Here is a 19863-nt window from a genome sequence, read left to right as displayed (position 1 = left end):
GCCCCTCCTTTGTTAATCACTTCCCCTCACTTGCAGGACTTGCAGGAAGAACTAGATCTCTGATCATTCAAAATACATGAAAATCCTAGTACAGTTTTGGATCAAGCAGATGTTTTAGAAAAAGAAAACATAGCTTCTGATCATTTCTCTATACAGTTCCCAAAGATGTAACTTATTTGTACCTTTCTGATCAAAATTAGGTAAATATGCTATGTAAAACTACATAGGATAATTATAGGCAGAGTGCTTCTTAAATCCAAGATCATTTGGAAGTGTTTGGGCTTTGCCAGGCAAATATATAAAACACTAATTTTTAAGCATATTAGAAGGTGATTATTCATTACTGTAAATAAGGCAGGAAGTGTGTGTCTGATTTGAGAACCATTAATCTAGTGAGTTGATGCTACTATTATCTTCCACGCGAAAAAGTCCTGTGTGGATTCCAATAAATGCATAGCCAAAGTCACTTAACGAAGTTCAGTTTGCTAGTCAATTTTAACTAGTGAGTTTTTCCCCAAGCTCTTTCAGAAAATGGTTGTGTCTTTCCAAGCTTCTTCCCCAATAAAATTCGAAAAAGCAAACAAACCTTGGAAAACTGTTGCAGAACTCCCACTTAACCCCTTCCTAAGCAAACTTCCTCTTGGGAATGGGGAGGGGGGTGCTGAAAGTATAAAAGGGCTTGAGTTGAAGCAGTGCTTTTTTTGCTGGGGGCACGCATACCCCTAAACATTTTGTGAATCTAAGTTTGGCCTCATTGAGGGGCAGGATTTCAATATGAGTAGAAAAATGAGAGTACCCCTAAACATCTTTTTTTTTTTTTAAGAAAAAAGCACTGGCTTGAAGAAGACCAGAGAAGCTGATGTGCATCACATTGATTGTAGTTTGTACACCCATTAAATTAACTGGGCTGGAAAACACAGGAAACTACAGTTGCCATGCACCCCATCAGGAAATGACAAACCAGATTTCCAAAGTGAGGCCAACAAACTCTGAAGGATGTGTGTGCTTGGGAAGAGTAGAACTGGCAATGCTGTAAAATGGGCATTCCCTCCCCACTGCTATATTTTTTCTATGGATTTTCTAAAGAAAACATTGTTTATTATTAACATAATGAATGGCTACAATACAATATGGGCAGGTTCAACATTGCAACCAGCCTTTTCTCCCAGATAACTGCATACCTAGGAAATACTATATATATATAACTAATGCACAACTCCTTGGATATTAATTCCCCACCTGACAATAGGTTACCTTGAGGATAAAACTAATCTCAATGGTAGAGCACTTCAAAGTGACAAGAGTTCCCAAGCCACCAAATTAAAGAAAATGTGGAAGGTCTGTTCTACCAACATAATGTAATATGTAATATGATCTGGGAAATGATTCGGTGTCACCAGAACAGAAGGACAGGACCATACATGATAACTAAACTGATAGCCTCCATTCTATCAAGGCAAATATACACTTCTACTATACCAACATTATTTTTAAAGGAACTGCAACTTATTTCAGATTTAAAAAACAAAGCTGTGTTGACAAGCTAGTCAGAAATATGAAGAAAATTCTAAAAACCTATAAATATTAATCAAGTGGGGGGGGGGAGATACAAGACTTGTAAAGCAGAAGAACAAGGAACAAGAGGAAGGTGGCTGTAAGAAGGAAGGTGATAAAAGGAAGAGGAAAAGACAGGACCCCCCTTCCACCACCCCACACCCCTGCTCTGAGTTAAACACAAAGAAACAGGCACCCATGTATTCAGGGATAGCCAAGAGAAACTAGGGCAAGAGAGGCAGGAGAACCAATCAGGTATAGTTGTAGAGTTCTAAACCACCAGCAAACAGATGATTCAGAAAACTAAATGATGAATTATACGAATAACAGGAAAACTGAAAAGGGTATAGAAAATATGACCCACCCAGTACTGATCCCTGATGGCCTAACTGCACAATTTTCAAGATGAAAACTTGATTAGAAATGGAAAAACTTAAAACACAGAAGCGGCAGGGGAAAGAAGGGCACCTTGATCCTTTATATTCACCCAGAATTCCTCCACTCCGGATCATTCTCCTCCATAACAATGTTCCAGAAGTGTTTGGAAACCCCACAGCATGTGCAAGTTACTTAGGACAATTTGAAGGAAGAAATGGTGAATAATGGAAAGGGTTGAGCAACTACTCAATGGTGACTCATTCAGACTTTTAATTTTAAAGCACATTGTTAGGGATTAGTTGCATGTGTTTGGGTACAACGTATAGAATAATACATAAAATAATTAATCGGAAAGGGCTGATGAGAAAGGTATGACTAAAACCAGGATAACAGGATAAGAGGATGTGAAAGGCTGGGAGGAAACTCCAAACAAGTAGTGCAAAGAAGAGACCATAGACTTTCTTAGGACATCCCTAGAAATCTGAGCAACAGCAGCCTCCTTTTCTTAACATTCACACTTGTATTTTTTAAAAAAAGGTTAAGGCGTTCTGCACAACTATGACGACTGTGGAGTGGTCCCCCAAAATTTAGTAGATCACATCTCGCGTAAACAGGGTTATGATTTCAGGCTTGTTTATAGTGGTCTGTTGTGCAAGGAATGATTTCATACTGTGGAACTGTTTTCAATGGACTAAATTGCACTATACAGTCATACCTTGGTTTTTGAACAGAATGCGTTCCAGAAGCCCGTTTGACTTCCAAAACATTTGGAAACCAAGGCGCAGCTTCCGATTGGCTGCAGGATGCTCCTGCAGCCAATCGGAAGCCACGGAAGTAGCTTCAGACATTCGGTTTCTGAGGCAAGGTTCGCAAACCAGAACACCTACTTCCGGGTTTGTGACGCTTGAGTTCCAAGTTATTCGTGAACTATGCTGTTCGAAAACCAAGGTACAACTGTATTACAATCTTGTAATTGTTTCAGAAGTTCTTAGGCTTTAATACTCTCCTAATTTCAGGAGGCATCTGAGAGTACAATTAAGCTACCATGCTCATAAATTAGTACAAACAGAGAAATAATGCTCCTAAAAGCCTTTGTAATTTTCTAAATTTAGCCCATTGGAAACTAATGCATACATGCAATCAAGGAAACTTTGTAAATATAATCCCTGACAGACACATTATTATTATTTTCTCCATTTGAGTCACACTTTTAGGCAATGGTTGCAAAGCACTGAGAATAATGATAGAAAAAACCCCCAAAACCCATTGAATCTCCATGCTAATGTTCTGTATATAATGATCTTTTGATGCTGAAACCCAGAAGCCTACTAAAGTATCACCATTAAAATGAGTAAAAACATTATTACATGTTTTAACAATTTAAAAGTGCTGCTTGAGTGTGCATAACTAGCCAATAACAAAATCTGGCATGTTTACAGGGGAAACCGACTAATATTCTAATAATACACATTGCAACACACATTACTGTACAGTTTTGAATAATATTACCAAACAAAAACAAAATTGAAAATGAAGGCAACCATTATTTTCATGCAGTACAAGAAGAGCACACTTACCTTGACACATTTTCTGGAATGTATTCTAGGACTGGATACCCATCATTTCTTCTGGCAGACATTTCAGAATGTGATTTCCATGGCTCCACAAGAGTACTTACTGGAGGAAACGAGCTCATGTGCTGAAAAGACTGCTCTCTGCCAACGGGTCGGTGTACAGATATTTTGCCTTGAGCTCCAATCCTATAGTGAAATGACTGTCCACTTGAATTCACACCAACAATGGCAGAGGGTGGCAGAGTGTTCTCTTGATAATAGCTGCTCTCGTCAGGCTCCTGTTTAATTCCTACAGCTAGGCCTGGATTTAGAAACCCACTACTTTCACATGTGCCATCAAATGAATTAGGTGGTCCTAAAATCCCAGAAAGAGAATAGAAGTCTTTATCATCCATGAATGAAAAATAGGGCCCATCCATAAATGGAAATGGGTTTACAGTTTGATTCCCTTTAAAAGAAGCACCAGAGCAAGAATGCTTAGCTGATTCTTGCTTTATCGATACTGAAAATGGAGAATCAGAACTGATTTTGCTATTTTCTCCAAGACATGAGCTACTGAATACCCCTTCGGGTTCAGGTTTTATACGTTGAACAAGTGTCATTTGATTAGCTACTTCACTATTAGGGATGGCATCTTCCATTTCCTCTATTTTAGGAAATATGATTGCTAGAGCACCTTTATTGTCTTTTGCATCTGGACTAGGAATGATGTCTTGGCCTGTGCCAGGTCCAACAGGTGTGCTCGATGCAGGAAAGGCTAGTGAACCATTTACTGGACTACACATAGAGGATCCCACAGTACTAACAGCTGGACTAGAAAGTGTGGACCTATTATTGGCATTGGAAGGGCTGGCAATAGAGCATCTTGAGTTTATATTTGCAGGACTGGATACTGAGGATCTCATGGTGATATTATTAGGACTTGAAACTGGAGATTTCACACTACAGTGACTAGGAGGGCTTGAAATGGGTGATTTCATGCTACTTATAGGACTAGAAAGAGGAGATCCCACGTTGCTAGCATGTGCAGGACTGTGCAGCATTGAGCCTCGGTTTTCAATGTTGGGTGAACATGACAAAGGAGTTCCTTGGTTGACCGGGCTATTTACTGTGAAATTTTCAAAGTTAGTAGGTGTAGATGACGATACAGAATTAATTCCAGGAGGACTGCACACTGAAGTCGTCATGTTCTGAGGACTACAATCAGGAGGACTCTTCTCTCGGCATACTCTTGGGCTTTTGACAGTGCCTGGCATGATACCACCGTTCATAGAGCTTGCACACTCCAATATTAGAGGTCTCAGGGATCTGCTTGGGGTGTTCAAGGGAGACGTGTGGTGACCATTCTCTTTGTATAGCTTTACCAGTTGTTCCACATTCTGATACATCTTTCCAGGATTTATGTTGCCTTGTTGACTCTGCTGGTCGTAGGTAAAATCAGCATCTCTTACAGAATCCATGTACAAACCCATTGATTCAGCTACAGTTGCAGAAAGTTCCTTTGAGTCTGACTCAGTTTTTATGTCAGAGGTCGAAATGCCAGGGTGATTATGGTCTTGCTGAAGGCAAGAAAGTAGTTCAGGTTTTTCTTTGTTGCTTCCTTGAGCACTGCTGTTTGGAAAAGCACCAGCAGCACAGCTCACATTTACTATCTCCATATAGTTACTACTCTCTTCGGACCGCTCTTCTGCTCCTGCAGAAGTATACTCCATCGACTGGGAGCCTTGACTCCAGCGTCTCTCCATATCTAGGCTTTTTGGATAATTGCGGTAGCCTTTGGTCTCCATAACTATAAAAAGAAAATAGCACATTAAAATGTAAGTATGTATGCATATGAAACCACTGTGATACATCAAAAGACTATGGCTGAAATCACACTTACATAAGAATAAGCCTCACTTATTACATATAAACTAAATTTTCAAACTATGATACTGAATATTATATTTTGTACCCTGTCCACCCATGGAAAATATTTTTTTCAACTTTCTAAGCCAAAATAACTAAAACAACTTGGAAAAGTTATTCCACTTTCTTTGCTATTGACAGTAGATACAATGACCTCAGAGTATATTTAATATTTCATTTGCATATTCCATGCATTTTAATTGTTCTTACAATGGTGTAGGTAATGAGTAAATACATTTTGGAAACTCAAGCAAACTCAGTAGGCAAGAAGATAGGTTTCTTTTCCCTCCCTTTTGACACCAAAACATAACATATTTAACTGCTAAAGATTTCTTTCTAGGAACTCTATAAATGGCAGCCCTGTCATGGGACTAAGAATCTCCAATGAAAATGATGTTCTATAATTCCCAGCGTTTTACCACTTTTTTTGACAGTACAGTCACCCAGAAGTTATTGATCAAAGCTAACTGATAAATAAACTGAGCCCATGGTTCTGTTCCTTCATTAAGAATCAGAAAACTGACAGGAAGAGGACATAAATCACAGAGAAAGCCACAGAAAAGTATTCTGTGCTTGGAAGGAGGCTGGTATCCAAGCAACCTTAATGTTGCAATCCTATACCTCTCTACCTGGGAATAAGTCCCAATGAACTATATGGGACTTCTGAAATGCAATGTAGATGATTGCACTGTAAACATACAAGATACAACATGTTCCCATTTTGTTTAAATAACTGAATTTAAATGATATGCATTTGGACAAGCAGAACCATTTGTATGTGTTTGTTGAGAGGTATTTCCCTCTCATCTATACATATGTAAATCACATGTTTATCATTTATTAATTTGTTCTAAATTTGTACCCTTTAGAAACGTGATGTTTACAGTTTCAACTTAACAGCATGCACATAATCTACAATAAAACCCACTGGTCAGGAAACAAACATGCTGAACACGAATAAGGCACATTGAACATGCACAAAATGTAAAGCATACTTAATGTTAACAGGTTAAAAACATTTATAAAGATATGCAAACCATCTGAAGATAATATTTTTTTCATCCCCCCAAAACACCATGCAACATGCTTTCAATCATTAGAATATCTGCAGTCCTTATTTAATACATTTGTAGCCTCATCTTCCAATTTAAGGCTAGTCAGCATGTCTCCCAGCACACATCAAATAAAATGTAAAATGCTATGGTACCTGAACACTTGTCTAAAAGGTCACTTAAGGCAGATTGTGTAAACTGAACATTCAAACTAGCATCTAAATAAGAACTGTCAAACCTAAGAGCTGGGGTGTTTATTAAGCTCTTTGAGGTCCCAAGGATGGCCCATGATGACCAACCCATTCCATCCACACTTAAGCCATCTTCATAGATGGAAAGTCAGGAAGGGTTACCAATGGGTCACCAATGGGCATCAGTTTCTTTCCTATCCATTTCTTTAATTTAGCAGCTAAAAGGTCAAGGAGGGTGGAGAAAAAAATTCAGTGAGTGGTGACACTGGCAAAGGGATTTTAAGAGATAAGATATGGAAGGCTGGCATACTAGCATTGGATGACAAGGTTCTTTCTGTGGCCCCATCTTACTCACTCCTACAAAAACTGGTCGTCGTCTTCTTTTAATATGGCCCATGGATACCTGCTAGTGTGAAGTTTTACTCTTCAATTCATGAGAGCTTAATGCACAGTGTTTAAATGGTGAACATAGTTGAAGATTCCTACACATACCTGATAACTCTCTGATTTCAAAGGCTATCAGGCATACATACATAGCACTCTAAACTGTGTAGATATTACATCAAATGCATGGAGACCAAGGTAGGGCAGATGGACCTGACAGGTCCATACTGTTGTCCCAACACACACTTGATTAGTTATTATGTCACAGTTAGCCATAAACCAGGGCTCACCATGCAAAAGCTGACTGCACTCACTTTGCTCCTCACTGCTACTGAAGGGAAGAAAGGAAAAATGATCCATGATTCACATGCAATGCACAGCCAGGATTAGTGGTTTGTTTCTAAATGGGAAAGGAGCTAAACAGCCCAGGTAGGTGTGTTCATGGTGCACCATTAACCATGGTTTACATGATGCATAAACTGCCACTTTAGCCAGTTTGCCAAACATCTGCATAATGAAATGAAAATTAAATCTGGCTTTTGGAATCTATGAATTCTCATTCTTAAAACCTCATTCTTATCAGCAGAGTTAAAAAATAATACATTTTCTTTGAGCTGAAAGATTATTCATGAGAATCTTATATGGAGCCCAGTCCAAAGCATGCTTATTCAGAATTAAGTCCCAGCATTTAGCAGTGTTTGCTTTCAGGTAAGTGCACAATAGGATTGTAGCTTTACAGCACATTCCTATATATGTTTAATCCCTAGGAAGTGCATTTACTGTTCATAACACAATTTCCCCTCTCACATAACTGAGGAGCCATTTACAAATTGAAACCCCAAACCAAAATCCACAAGCAAATTCCCTTATTTCAGTGGAATTTACTTCTGTATCTAGGATTAAGACCAATTACACCATATTCCAACTGACCAACAACAGCCTCCAGAAAAACATATATACAAGGCTATATCCTTGCTGTGCAACTGAACTATAATATTTAAAGGGAGAAAGAATTAATTGGTCATCTTTAATAATACTCTAATAAACAAAAAGACCAGATGACTTGAATCTTTAATAATAAAGGCAGCATGGATACATTATTTAGTTATTCAAAATACATGCACTGAAAGATGTTCAGGTGACCTGTTTGCAGAATGCATGCCTTATTTCTATTCAATGCACATGCTTGCATTTTTAATTTTGCTAAACATTATGCCTCCTTATTTAAGCGTAACTTTGTCATCTGTTTACTTGCCCTTGTCAAACTGTTGATAATCTACTGTTTCAGTGACTTATTCCTTAGTTTTCTCCCTTCATATTGCCCTCTGTACTGAAGTAATAGATATACTTTTGTGTAGACTAGCTAGAACTTGAAAAAAACCAGGTATGAATAAAGTCATGGCAACTTAAATCTGACAAGCCTATCATTCTAATTTCTGTAAGTAAATAAGAGATAAAAGGTCATGCTAGCCTAAATACACATAGAGACTGGTTTGTAAGGAAGACACACTTGTGAAATCTTACAGAACAAAGTGACAAATGCATGCATAACGTCATAGCCATAAAATATTTATAACATCGCTTAACTCACATGAAGCCACGTGTAGCAAATCATGGCATGTATCTATCAAATGTGCATCACTTCATTCAACTTCCCCCTAGAGTTAAATATAAATTGCATATTTAAAAAAAAATGAACTAAACTTGACTTAAAACTGTTAATTTGTTTACTATGTTCTTCAAAAAACAACCCGAAAATGAAAATAAACTTTTTTTATAGGGAGTACAAGTAACTTTTAAGTAAGAGAACAAGCAAATATTGGTGAAACCAACACTATTGGATTTCTATGTCCTTCTCCCCAGTGTGGACTTGAAACTGAGAATCTGCTTCTGCTATTGGTCAGTGAGGTTCACCTGAAGATTGTCTGAGCATTTTTACCCTGCTGATTTCTCTGTGCCCTTTTCACTGCTGACTGTGATAAGATATATGTGTTAACAGATCACACAAGCAAAGACATTAAGCTACTCCTGTACCTTTCTCACAACCCAGACAAAGGTATTGTGCAAGCCTGATAACTTTGGAGGATACCTAAAATCTTAGGTATCTGGAACAGCCTAAAGATTTATCAACCCATTCATCTGGTGACCTGGCAACTGTTGTTTATGCATTCATAACCTCAAAGCTGAAAGTCTGTTAGATGATCTATTATGTCTACTGTACTTGGAAGCTTCCACTGGTATAGAATACTGAAGCCCACCTCTTCCAAAGGTGACTCTAGCAAACAGCACACGGCATCATTTCTCCATAGAGCTTGGGGCATAACATTATTTAACTTTACCTATGAACACATCTAACAGGAGGGCCAAGGATGACTTGTCCATAGGCCACCCAGAGCTTTATTGCTAACCATGATCTTAAGTCAACACTGTTCACGGCACTACAATGAAATTTGCACCTACTCCCTGCTGCTTTCTGCAATTCAAGGTTCTGGTGCTATTTCCTCAACAACCCAAATCCCTGCACACCACTTCACCTCCAGTGTCCATCTTGTCTTCTAGATGGGTGGTCTTTGCACATACCACATGTATGTTGGGGCAGCTAAGGCACACACAGAAAGCATTTTATGAAAGCTGGCTTTTGGTGTCCATCATTATGATAGAACTGAGTTAGAAAATTAGATACACTTCAGTATATTTTATATAGAGATTATGCTGTTATTCATAAACTGAAGCAGGCTTCCCTCATTTTACAGCAACCACGAGCAATATAAATTGATATAAAATCTCACACTCAATTATTGCTTCTTCTTTCCACCTCCCCCTCCCCAGGAAATATATTCCATAACTGTCTAAAGTAATAAGCTATACATCACAGAGTCTGAAATTGCTGCCCCTGCCATCATGGCTTGCATTTGTAACAGAACTTGCAGTTACAGTATCTTTAAATATGATGAAACAGTAACTAATGCATGTTCCCTTTCTAGCATAAGTTCGAGGCTAAAATTCCCTTATCAAGCCGTCACATTTGGAACTACTTTGAAGTAAAATCTGTTAGTTCCACAGAAACCAGCAAGTTGAACAAAACTGAACTAGATGAAAGCTGAGTAACCCTAAATGCGATCATCAGCTTTGATACATAAATACACATTTTACTGTAGAAGTAGCAATCCCCGACAATGACACATTGAAAATTCCACACTCTATCCATTCTATCCTATATTTTGTATCTCAACTTGGTGTTTGCTTTTCTGGCTCACACAGTCCTTTAACTCAGCAGAAAGCCTAGTACAGTATATAGCCTCCAAACACGGTTCTCCTAGCCTCTAAAAACCCAGCCTGAAAACAGCATTTGCCTCCTTCACTCTGTGGACAAATTACCCCAAACCCCACAAAAACGTTAGACCCCCTTATGTCTTCCCTGACCCAGAAGCGTCCTCTTGAGACAGGATATTTAGGCTCTGCTCTTCCTCGTAAGGATCTCCTCAGGGTTGTATCTGCCAGAAATAATATTTAAAGTTGCACAGAGTAGCCGATCATTTGTGGCTCGTCCAGCCCACACAGGAAACACCGGAGAGAACACGCAACATTGGAAACTGCGTCCCCACGTGCGAATATAGCATTAGTCTAATGCACGTTTATAAAGTTATGTTTTCCTTCCCTAATTAGAAGTCCCTGAACTCTCCCGCTACACATTATTGCTATAATTTAACGGGTACAGTCACTCCTCCCTGCTGGTCACGATCTCCCCCCCCCCGCCCCGCCCAGCACACCTATAACATTTTCCCTCCACCTGTAGGCATAATACGCACGTCCCCTTCCAAGTGTCACCCGCCTAAAGTCAACCTCCACGGTCGGAAATGAAAGGCTGTCTCGGCGCGGAGGAGGAAATAACGAGCAGCCAGCTTTATTCTCCGGACATTATTCCCAACTCGAGATTTGTTGTGTCGCCCAATGACACTATTCAGGGCAGAGAGAGAGAGGAGAGGAGGGGGCGCGCGTGCGAAGGTGCCAAGTCCTTTTAAAAACATGTCACATGCTCAGATAAAGTTCAGAACCGGGTTCCTCCCCTCCCTCTCTCCCATTGGGCGGCGAGAAGAGCCAAGCCGCGGCACCAGGGTCTACGGCGCTTCCCATTGGGCGGAAGCTTTTGTCAGTCACCTGGCGGGCGACATGACTGCTACAAAGTTGCTGCGACACAAGCTAGAAAATGTATCTTTCCTTAAAGCTGCAGAGCCTACCCAGGAGAGGCGGTGCTTGCGCGGTGGGGCGGTGGAAGTGGAGGGAGGGGGGGGGGGAACCTGTAAATTTCCTTCCCCGACCCTCCCGACTGCCTTTTGCAGCTGGAGCTGCCGGGAAGAGCGAGACTTTGGAAACTAATCGGATAATGTTTAAAGCGGTCCACCAAAACATATGGCCAGCGAAGGGGAAAATAGCTTTTTAGCAAAGCCTCCCGCAGAAGAAATCCATTGAGGCGAGAGTTGGAGCTGGATCCACCACCACCCCATGCCCTGAAGCTGCGCCTCCTTCCTTCCCAAGCTACCTCCCACCTCCCTCTACCTCCCCCCTCTTTTTTTCCTTTTTCTTTTTAATGGAGGCGATATCCAGATTGGGGGCTGGCTTCCGAGCCTCCTTTCCCCGCCTCCCGAGGTCTCTCGGAGACATTAACTCCACCTGTACCAAGGTGAGCGCGATGGGGGCCGCTTCCGTTCTGCGCCCGAACCGTTGCCTCTCCCTCCGCCCCCCGCCTCACCCTTCGAGGAGCACAGCAGCCGCAAAAGCAACAACGGTCACGTTTTCGTATAATTCCCCCCCCCCTTAATAAATTTATTTTTTTTTTTTAAAAAAAAACGTTTAAGCGAACACGAGCGCTGCCGATGTAAGAAACGGCTCTCCTTCGTCTCCACCCGCCCACCCTGCTTTCGAAAACGCACACACAGAAACCTACGAAGCGCCTCAAGGACTTGCCCTCTGGTTCCCTCATTGCGTCTGGTATCTTCTCCGCCAAGTCCTGCTCCGGGCATTTTCTTTCTTTTATTTACGAAAGTTGCGCGGACTAATAACCGGGAGCCATCCAACCGGATCCCCAAAACACGAGACCCCCAAGGAGGGCTAGGGAGCATTTCCCCGCGCGCTCCATCTTTGAGGGCAGAGTTTCTAAATATATTTTTAGGAAGGCACGGACATTTCTCTCTCTCTCTCTCTCCCCGCCACTTCTCAGTCTGGAAAGCTGGCTGAAATGACGCACGTTTCCGGGGGGTCAAGGAAGCAAAATCACCTCTGCCCGCCCGTGCCCCCCCCCAAAATGCTGACCTCCCCCAAACCCGAAGTCGACAGCAGCGGTGTAAGCGATCCCCCCCCTCCTCCCGACAGCAGACATCGCCTTCCCACACCCCCTCCCCTCGGTTTGCGCGCACACACCCTTCTCGATCCCGTTTCTCTCCATTTCATACCCAGACCAAAATAACTCCCTGAGAAATAAAGTTTAATGGAATTCCAGGCACCCTGGGCGAGAGAGACTCGCGAAAAAGTACCTCAGCCACGAGCGAGGAAACCACTCCAAAAAGCGACTTAAAATTTAAACACACAGGCAGACACACTGACACACTACCTCTGCTTCGTGCATATTTAAAACTGCAAGGACTGTTTTTTTCCTAAGAGAGAGGGCACAGCAGACCTCCACAATATTGGCAGACTATTTTAGCAGTCACGTGCCCCCCGTGTTTCAGCCCTTCTGGCAGATATCGATCCCCGTTTCTACAGCTAATAACGCCCCGAAGAACTAGTGCAAGCTCCCGAATTGCTCTCCCAAGGCCGGAGCGCTTGCAATGCCCCCCAAACCCCCAACTAAGTTTTTTTATTGGTTATGCCCAGCACTAGCAGCGTCCTGGAAGTGTCTTTTCTGCACATCCCCTCCCCAAGAGGAGATCCTCAGTTACTGGTGTTCCCAATTAATTCGCGCTTTTTAAAATAATAATAATAATTCTCACCATCCTGAGAACTAAATACATCTGGACCTCTAGCTCTTCCACTCCATTAAAAACAAAAAAGAAAAGAAAAAATGAAAGCTTTTTTCTTCCCTGGAGGCGCTGGGACTCTCAGCAAAGTGTGGCGACCCGCTCGCCCCCCACCCCACCCCCCGGGTACTCACCTTCATTTTTCCGCCACCCCCCGCGACGTGCAATGGCCGGAGGAGGCAAGACCCTGCACTTCTGCGAGTCCGATCCAGAAGCGCTGACCGCAGCCAATGGGGAACGAATGGCCTCGGAAGAAGGTGGATCCAGAGGAGATTTGGGGTTAAATCCTGGAAGCTGGGAGGGGGGGAGGTTGCGAGAGACTGAGAAGGAGGTTGCAACGCTCTCACACGCAAGACCCGGCAGCGAAGCGGGTGGGGTGGGGGAGCCGCCGTACTTCCAGCCTCTTTGGAGGGGGCGCCGGGGCCGCGACAGCGAGAAGTCCGCTCGGCTCAGCCTCCTCGCTGACAGCTCTCTCCGCAAGGCAAGGCTGGCGCAAAAGCTTTGCCCCCTGGCTGTCACATCGCCTACAGTTGCTGGAGGGCGTGGGGGGGGGTGGAGGTAGAAAGGGGAGGGAGCGTCGGATCCGGCAGGTTTTATTCTTTTATTTTATTATTATTGTTTTTGAAGAGAAGACCGACGCCGTGGAGAATGGTCACCAAAAATAAAATAAAATTTAAACTTCTGTCATTCCAGGTGAAACTCCCATCTGCGCCAGCAGCGCCGCCGAGGGAAGAGGCGGATGGGAGACCAGAGAGCAGCTTCGGAGGGTGTAAACTTTTGGGGGTTTCCCCCCCCCTCTCCCACTGCGCGCGCCCTCCGCTCTTCTCTCTCTCTCCACCCCCCCCCCGCCTCTTCTCTGCGCGCGTGTCCTTTCCGCTTCACCTTCTGCCGCTGCTGCTGCTGCTGCTTTCCCCCCTCACGCCTCCCTTCCTTCCTTCCTCCTTCCTTCTCGCCGCTTTTGCTTCCCGGTGTGTTTTTCCGCTTCGCTCCGTCTCTCGCAGTCACCCAGCGGGCTGCTGCTGCTGCTGCTGCTGCTGGAGCTGGTTCCTGGAGCTGCTGGAGGGGAGAGAAGGCGAGCGAGAGGAGGAGCTTAGCGGTCTCCCTCCCTCTCTCGCTCTCCCTCGCTCTCTTTCCAGGCGCGTCTCGCAGCAGCAGCGGGCTCTGAAGAGCCGCCTCTCCGCCCCTCCCGGCACAAAAGTGCAGGGAACGGGGGTGGGAGCGCCGCAAAGGCTGTCTCCTGCCGGCTTGGGTCGAGGGCAGGCCGCCCAGTCGCGCTTCCACACCCAGGGAGGGGAGGCGGGTAGAGCAGGCCACGCAAGGCCAGCGCAGCCAGCGAGCGGGCGGGCAAGGCTGAGCTGCACACGCATCACGCGGAGGGAAACGCTCCCGCTCCGAGCGGGGAGGGCAGTTTCCGCCTTCTGCGTACTGTACCTACAGTACGCGCGCCTTTCCCGGGCCAGGATTCCCACCCTCTGCCCCACATCCAGCGACGCGCCACAACAGGTTCCTGTTTCCTTTTCGGCCCCCCTAGCCGCGTCCACCCCGCGACACGGACCGGGCCCTCCTCTCGCGGGGAAGTTTGAGAGGGCTGCGTTCAGGACAGCGCCAAAGAGTCGAAAGAAGAATGGATTTCACATCACTCGGTGGGTTTGGAGAGGGGTGGGCGGGCTCACAGCGCAATCTAAGCGCTCTTTGGCGATGTGAAACGGGCATTCGATCAGGCTAAAACTCATCGGGGATCATGATTTATTAACTCGAAGTCTGCTTTCACCGTATCATGCCTTGCATCCAAGTCTGCCGACTTCAGTGCACAAACCATGAATTACCCAGATTCCAGACTGTGTGGTGCAAAATCACAAATTGGAACCCAAAGAGTTGGAAGGTCCTCTAGTCCAGCCTTTCCCATCCTTGGGGCTCTTCTGGACCACAGCTCCCATCAGCCCCAGACAGCACAGGGAGTTGTGATCCAAAATATGGCCAGGGGCCCAGGTTGAGAAAGGCCACTATAAAACAACTCCATGCTCAGTGCATGATCTGTAATGCAGGATGCAACCACAGCATGGCTGAAATGGCCATCCAGCCTTTAGTTTGCTCAGATACACTTGCTCCAGCAAAACAAAGTCTGCTGAGGCAGTTTGGTCCACCATGGAGAAACTCCTATATTTAAGAAATTTTTCATGTTTTTGCTGGAATTTCCTTCTGTGCAATTTCCACCCATTGGTTCTAGAACTGCCACCAGGAACAACTGAGTAGAAGCCTGCTCTATCTCCCATGAGTGACAGTCCTCCAGTCTACCCTATATTAGTGCATTTTATTTCTTGCACTGTACCTAATTTCAGGACTTTTTATCATGTTGGCTTTGGCCTAGTTTTTCAGCCTGTCACAACTAATTTTGAATCTTCCATCTTCTCATCCAAGCCCCCCCCCCCTCCAGTTTGTTTATCTATTGGACTTCTTGCCCACCCTTCACCATTAGGTGAAGATGCTCAACAGACAATCACAACTAGCACAGGAATAGCAATTGCATGGTGTCTGTATGGAGCCAGAATTATTCAGGCAACATTTCCTACCCTTGCCCCTGTTCTTCTCTGGTAGCATACCAGGCAGCAGCTCCAGCCAAAAAATATCTGAGGAAAGCAGGTGGAGCAGGGCAGCTGGGTCTTCCTCAGTCTATGATGGAAGTCTTCCCTTGTTGGCAGCTGGTAGGCAGAGGCAAAGGAATGGGGCTGAGCAGTTGGACTTCACTGAGGGCTCTATGGCATGTCACCCTGGTGGTGCAGATGTGTCATTTGGGGTGGCCCAATGCTTATTTTAGGGTGCATGGATACAGTTCCCTTACTCATAACTGCAGACTGAGGTCATTGTGCATTAATCTGCTTTGCACAAAAGCAACTTTTTTTTTGTCCCAGAGCATGATGATGCACCTCAAAGAGAAGAGTTTCCTGGTGATGGAGATGTATGATATAGTGTATTATAATACATATTGCATGTTATTGGGTCAAGTTAACGGTTTAGGCTATTCATGGAGCGCTCTGTTGAATAAGGAACTGGGAACCAACCTCAGCATCACAAAAAGCAAATGGACTGTGTGATAACTCCAAGGTCATCACCTACTTCCCAATTGCTGAGATATGGAACTTGCAAAAACAAAAACACATTCAACCTTATTCGGCACGCTTGGTACCAATTCACCATTTTTGGTGGCATGGCTTGTGTACTCAAGACAACTTCCAGGTTGCGGCCATAAAATGATCAGCAACATTTAGCCAGGTATGGACTGACGTGCTTATTAATGCAGTTGGTTATATTTAATTGTACTGTGTGTCACTGGAGATGGCAACTGAAAAATGAAAAATTCAGACCTGGATGCTCAGCTTTCCACTCACTCATTGGGAAACTAACAGCATGCCTGCATGACTACTGAGAAGTCAGTCCTCATTGTGTATAGGATTGCAGCCTAAACTTTCTATTTGTGCCTTAGAGGAGCAAGTGGCAACACATGTATTTTTAGCAACTTTTTAACAGCTGTTGTTAACAACCATAATATCCTGAACAAAAATAATAATCCTAAATGTTATGAATTAATAAGGCCCTAGGTCATTGGAGATGCCCTTCAAAATAACCACACACACACACACACAATTTTAAGTCAAACATGCTTTCAGGGTAGATTAACACAATATTTTTGTCTTTGTCCAAACAGTGCTCCCAACATGCAGAGCTGAATTTACAAAATAGCACAATATCTATCTTAACACACTTACTGCTTACAGCAGAAGTGCAAAGAGATCAAGGATGGTATGAGTTTTAAGATTCATTATCTAAACGAGTAGAGATTTTTTTTTTTTTTAAATGTAGCCAAAAGTGTGTTGTGATTACCTACTGCAGCCATGCAGTAATAAGTGAATGCTCAGAGCATCAGGCCACAATTTCCAAGTAGGTCAAGAGTAGCAGTAAGGGCATTTCAGATGAGAAATTCTCTTCCCTTCCATTAGATTTTATAAGAAAGGTTAACTTGTGTCAGATACATGACATTGAAAGCAGCAGTCAGACAAATGTAAGCCATTCTGTGGCAGATGTCATCTTTGTTCCCAAAGATAGATAGAGATAAATGTGCTGTGGATAATGCATTGCAAAACAAGATTACGCTGAAGTTCAGCAAGTATCACATTTCCCTTCCACCCTACAGCTAGACTGAGTTTATAGTGGGGGCAGCAGGAGTAATGGTGCAGTGCCAAATCAGTCTACTGTACAGTGTTATTTAATGGTCATGTGTCTTATTTTGAGAAGTGGATGGAGTTTTGAATTGGTTCCAGTTCAAGCAGCTGGGCATTTGCTATTCCAACCTTGCTTGATCAACATCTATCGCATAGAACATTACAGTTCTAAATGTTATTTCTTCAACTTTTGTTACTGATTAATTTCTCACAGGAGAGATGGTGTGACTCACTAGAAACCCTGCTCTGTGACCAGGAAGCCCTTCCTCCTACTCTCAGATATGTGTGTGTGGAGGGGGGGGAGGATGATTATATTCATCATAATGAGGGCAGGGTACTCTGCCCATATGTAAAGGCAATCATCTTATTGTTTAGTATTTTTTAAGGTCATGTGTTGGTGGTATTTTAAGCTGGTTCCAAGGCACAAGCTCTGGGTCAAACTGAGCCACGGCTGTGGATATTTTTCACTAGCCTGTTTTCTTTTGTTAGAGGCAAAATGAAAACCAAACTTTGTCTTGACGTTACCCCCGAGACGAAGCAAATACAGTGTTCTGTAATCTACTAGATTATTTTATTAAAATGATCTAGGCTCCAAAGAGATGCTTTCAACTTTTTATGCCTAATGAAATGAAATACACCAACACATCTTATACTTTCTGTTTACATTCTTATTTTGCATTAATATTTAATCCACAATCTATTTTTAACTCCTAGTGTCCTAACTCAAGCTATATACTTGAATGATATAGCTGAATTACAGGACATGCTCCCTTTTAACCTAGTTTCTCTCTCCCCCCACCTACCCCCCCACTCCTAAATGCTATTTAATAGCCCAAGCAATAAATGTGGTTGAACCACTTCCAAGGATAGTACAGTAACATTTCTAATGTATATTGACATTAGCAACTACGGCCTTGTATTGGAGGGGGCGGGCAGGCGGGCAGAACATGGCATTTGGAAACAGGTTACAAACATATTTTAATGTTGCACTTTTGTTCAATGAGCTCAGCACTGAAGTTTTGGCAAAGCATTACATGTTTGAAATATGACATTGATCAAGCATTTGGCAGTGGCTACATTCCCCAGGGACCCATTGGTGCGGTTTCAGGTCTGAGCAGAAGAGCAGCCTACCTCCAACTGATGATGTTCCAGATGATGTTTCTTTCTCAGCTCCCATCAGCCCCAGCCAGTTAAGGATGATAAGTTTTGTAGTCCAACAACATCTGGAACGAGTTAGCAACAAGTGTAGTCAAGTGAGTAGTTCAGTTAATAAGTTTGTTTTTTCTAGCCAAAGGCTATGACACACTTATATTAAGCAATGGTATTAATAAAAGAATGCAGAACACAATCCATAATATAAAAATCCATAATAAAAAAGACTTTGGCAAGTTCCTGAGCATTAAAACACAGTTTCCCTTGTGCATCTCTGACAGCTCCAATTCTCATATTATTTTGCCTTTTAAAAATCCAATTTGCGAACAACCATGATGTGTGAGAGGTTACCAGAGACACCAGCAAACTCAAATCCAGCTTGATTTCAGATTAACCTCTGATCACCAACCATTTTATAGCAATTTTTCCTTTTCCTTTTTCCTGATCCCCACCCCTTGCAGCCAATGCATAGAGGGCCACTCTCTGTGTTACAAAGATACAAAATAAACCAGACCATTTCTGCCAGAGTGTGGCAGCTTGCTTTTGTGAACAAACGTTTCAGAAAGAGATCTCTTGGGTCCCATGTCTTTAGCCCACTTTATCATTACACATTTGACCTCTTCATTCTTAGTTTCCCATTCCAATAACAAATTGTACATTCTTGATAATACTTTTGTACCACATTCTATTATTTCTCTCTGGAATTTTGAGATTTCATGAGCAAATCCTTTCTTTTTGTCATTTTTAAATAATTCATTTACCTGGAAGTGTTGTCCTGATGGTTCAGTGTAAGTAGTTGGAGCCTGCTATCCAAGGCTCCAGGTTCAAGCCCTGCAAAGCCTGGCGAATTTTCTCAGTTGAAGCACTGGTAGCACATGCAGCATTTGAATCTGCAGTTGCATCAGAGTAAGACACTATTTATTTGGGCATCTTATTTGCACTCATACATTTTACTCAGTGAAAGAATGCCATAAAGCAAAAGTAACTGTCACCTAGTTGTATGATAATATTATTAACTAGATGCCTAGAGCTGCTACCTTTTGGCTTCAGGATTTTAAAAAAATATCCACCCTAATCCAGAGAACGAATTCAGCATGCAAAGTCAGGTTCCAGTCTGTGCACTTACTACTTTTTAGATCAGGAACTGCATTGAAATACACATTCTAGTGCAACTAAAGGTAAAGGGACCCTAGACCATTAGGTCCAGCCGTGAACGACTCTGGGGTTGTGGCGCTCATCTCGTTTTATTGGCCGAGGGAGCTGGCGTACAGCTTCCGGGTCATGTGGCCAGCATGACTAAGTCACTTCTGGCGAACCAGAGCAGTGCACGGAAACGCCATTTACCTTCCTGCCGGAGCGGTACCTATTTATCTACTTGCACTTTGATGTGCTTTCGAACTGCTAGGTGGGCAGGAGCAGGGACTGAGCAACGGGAGCTC

General features: G+C 43.1%; 1 protein-coding gene across 7 annotated transcripts in view; it reads right to left on the bottom strand.

Annotated features, from left to right (window-relative positions):
- The window catches only part of NR3C2 (nuclear receptor subfamily 3 group C member 2), a 133633-nt gene extending 120021 nt beyond the window's left edge, over positions 1-13612 (bottom strand). Inside the window, exons 1-3 of one of the 7 annotated variants that reach the window (XM_033160369.1) lie at positions 13190-13612; positions 8633-8699; positions 3510-5295 (exon numbers count right to left, since the gene is read on the bottom strand). In XM_033160369.1, the coding sequence (XP_033016260.1) occupies positions 3510-5293 (1784 nt within the window). In that variant the 5' untranslated portion in view covers positions 5294-5295; positions 8633-8699; positions 13190-13612. Of the gene's footprint in view, positions 1-3509; positions 5296-8632; positions 8700-10811; positions 11015-12006; positions 12109-13189 lie in introns of those variants that run through there. The other 6 variants (XM_033160370.1, XM_033160372.1, XM_033160367.1 and 3 more) reach the window with 6 other exon arrangements.
- Positions 13613-19863: the final 6251 nt, after the last annotated feature.

This window comes from Lacerta agilis, chromosome 9 (genome assembly GCF_009819535.1).
Source record: "Lacerta agilis isolate rLacAgi1 chromosome 9, rLacAgi1.pri, whole genome shotgun sequence".
Taxonomy (NCBI): Eukaryota; Metazoa; Chordata; class Lepidosauria; order Squamata; family Lacertidae; genus Lacerta; species Lacerta agilis.
Note: the sequence above shows the minus strand (reverse complement) of the source record. Positions and strands in the feature narration are given on the sequence as shown.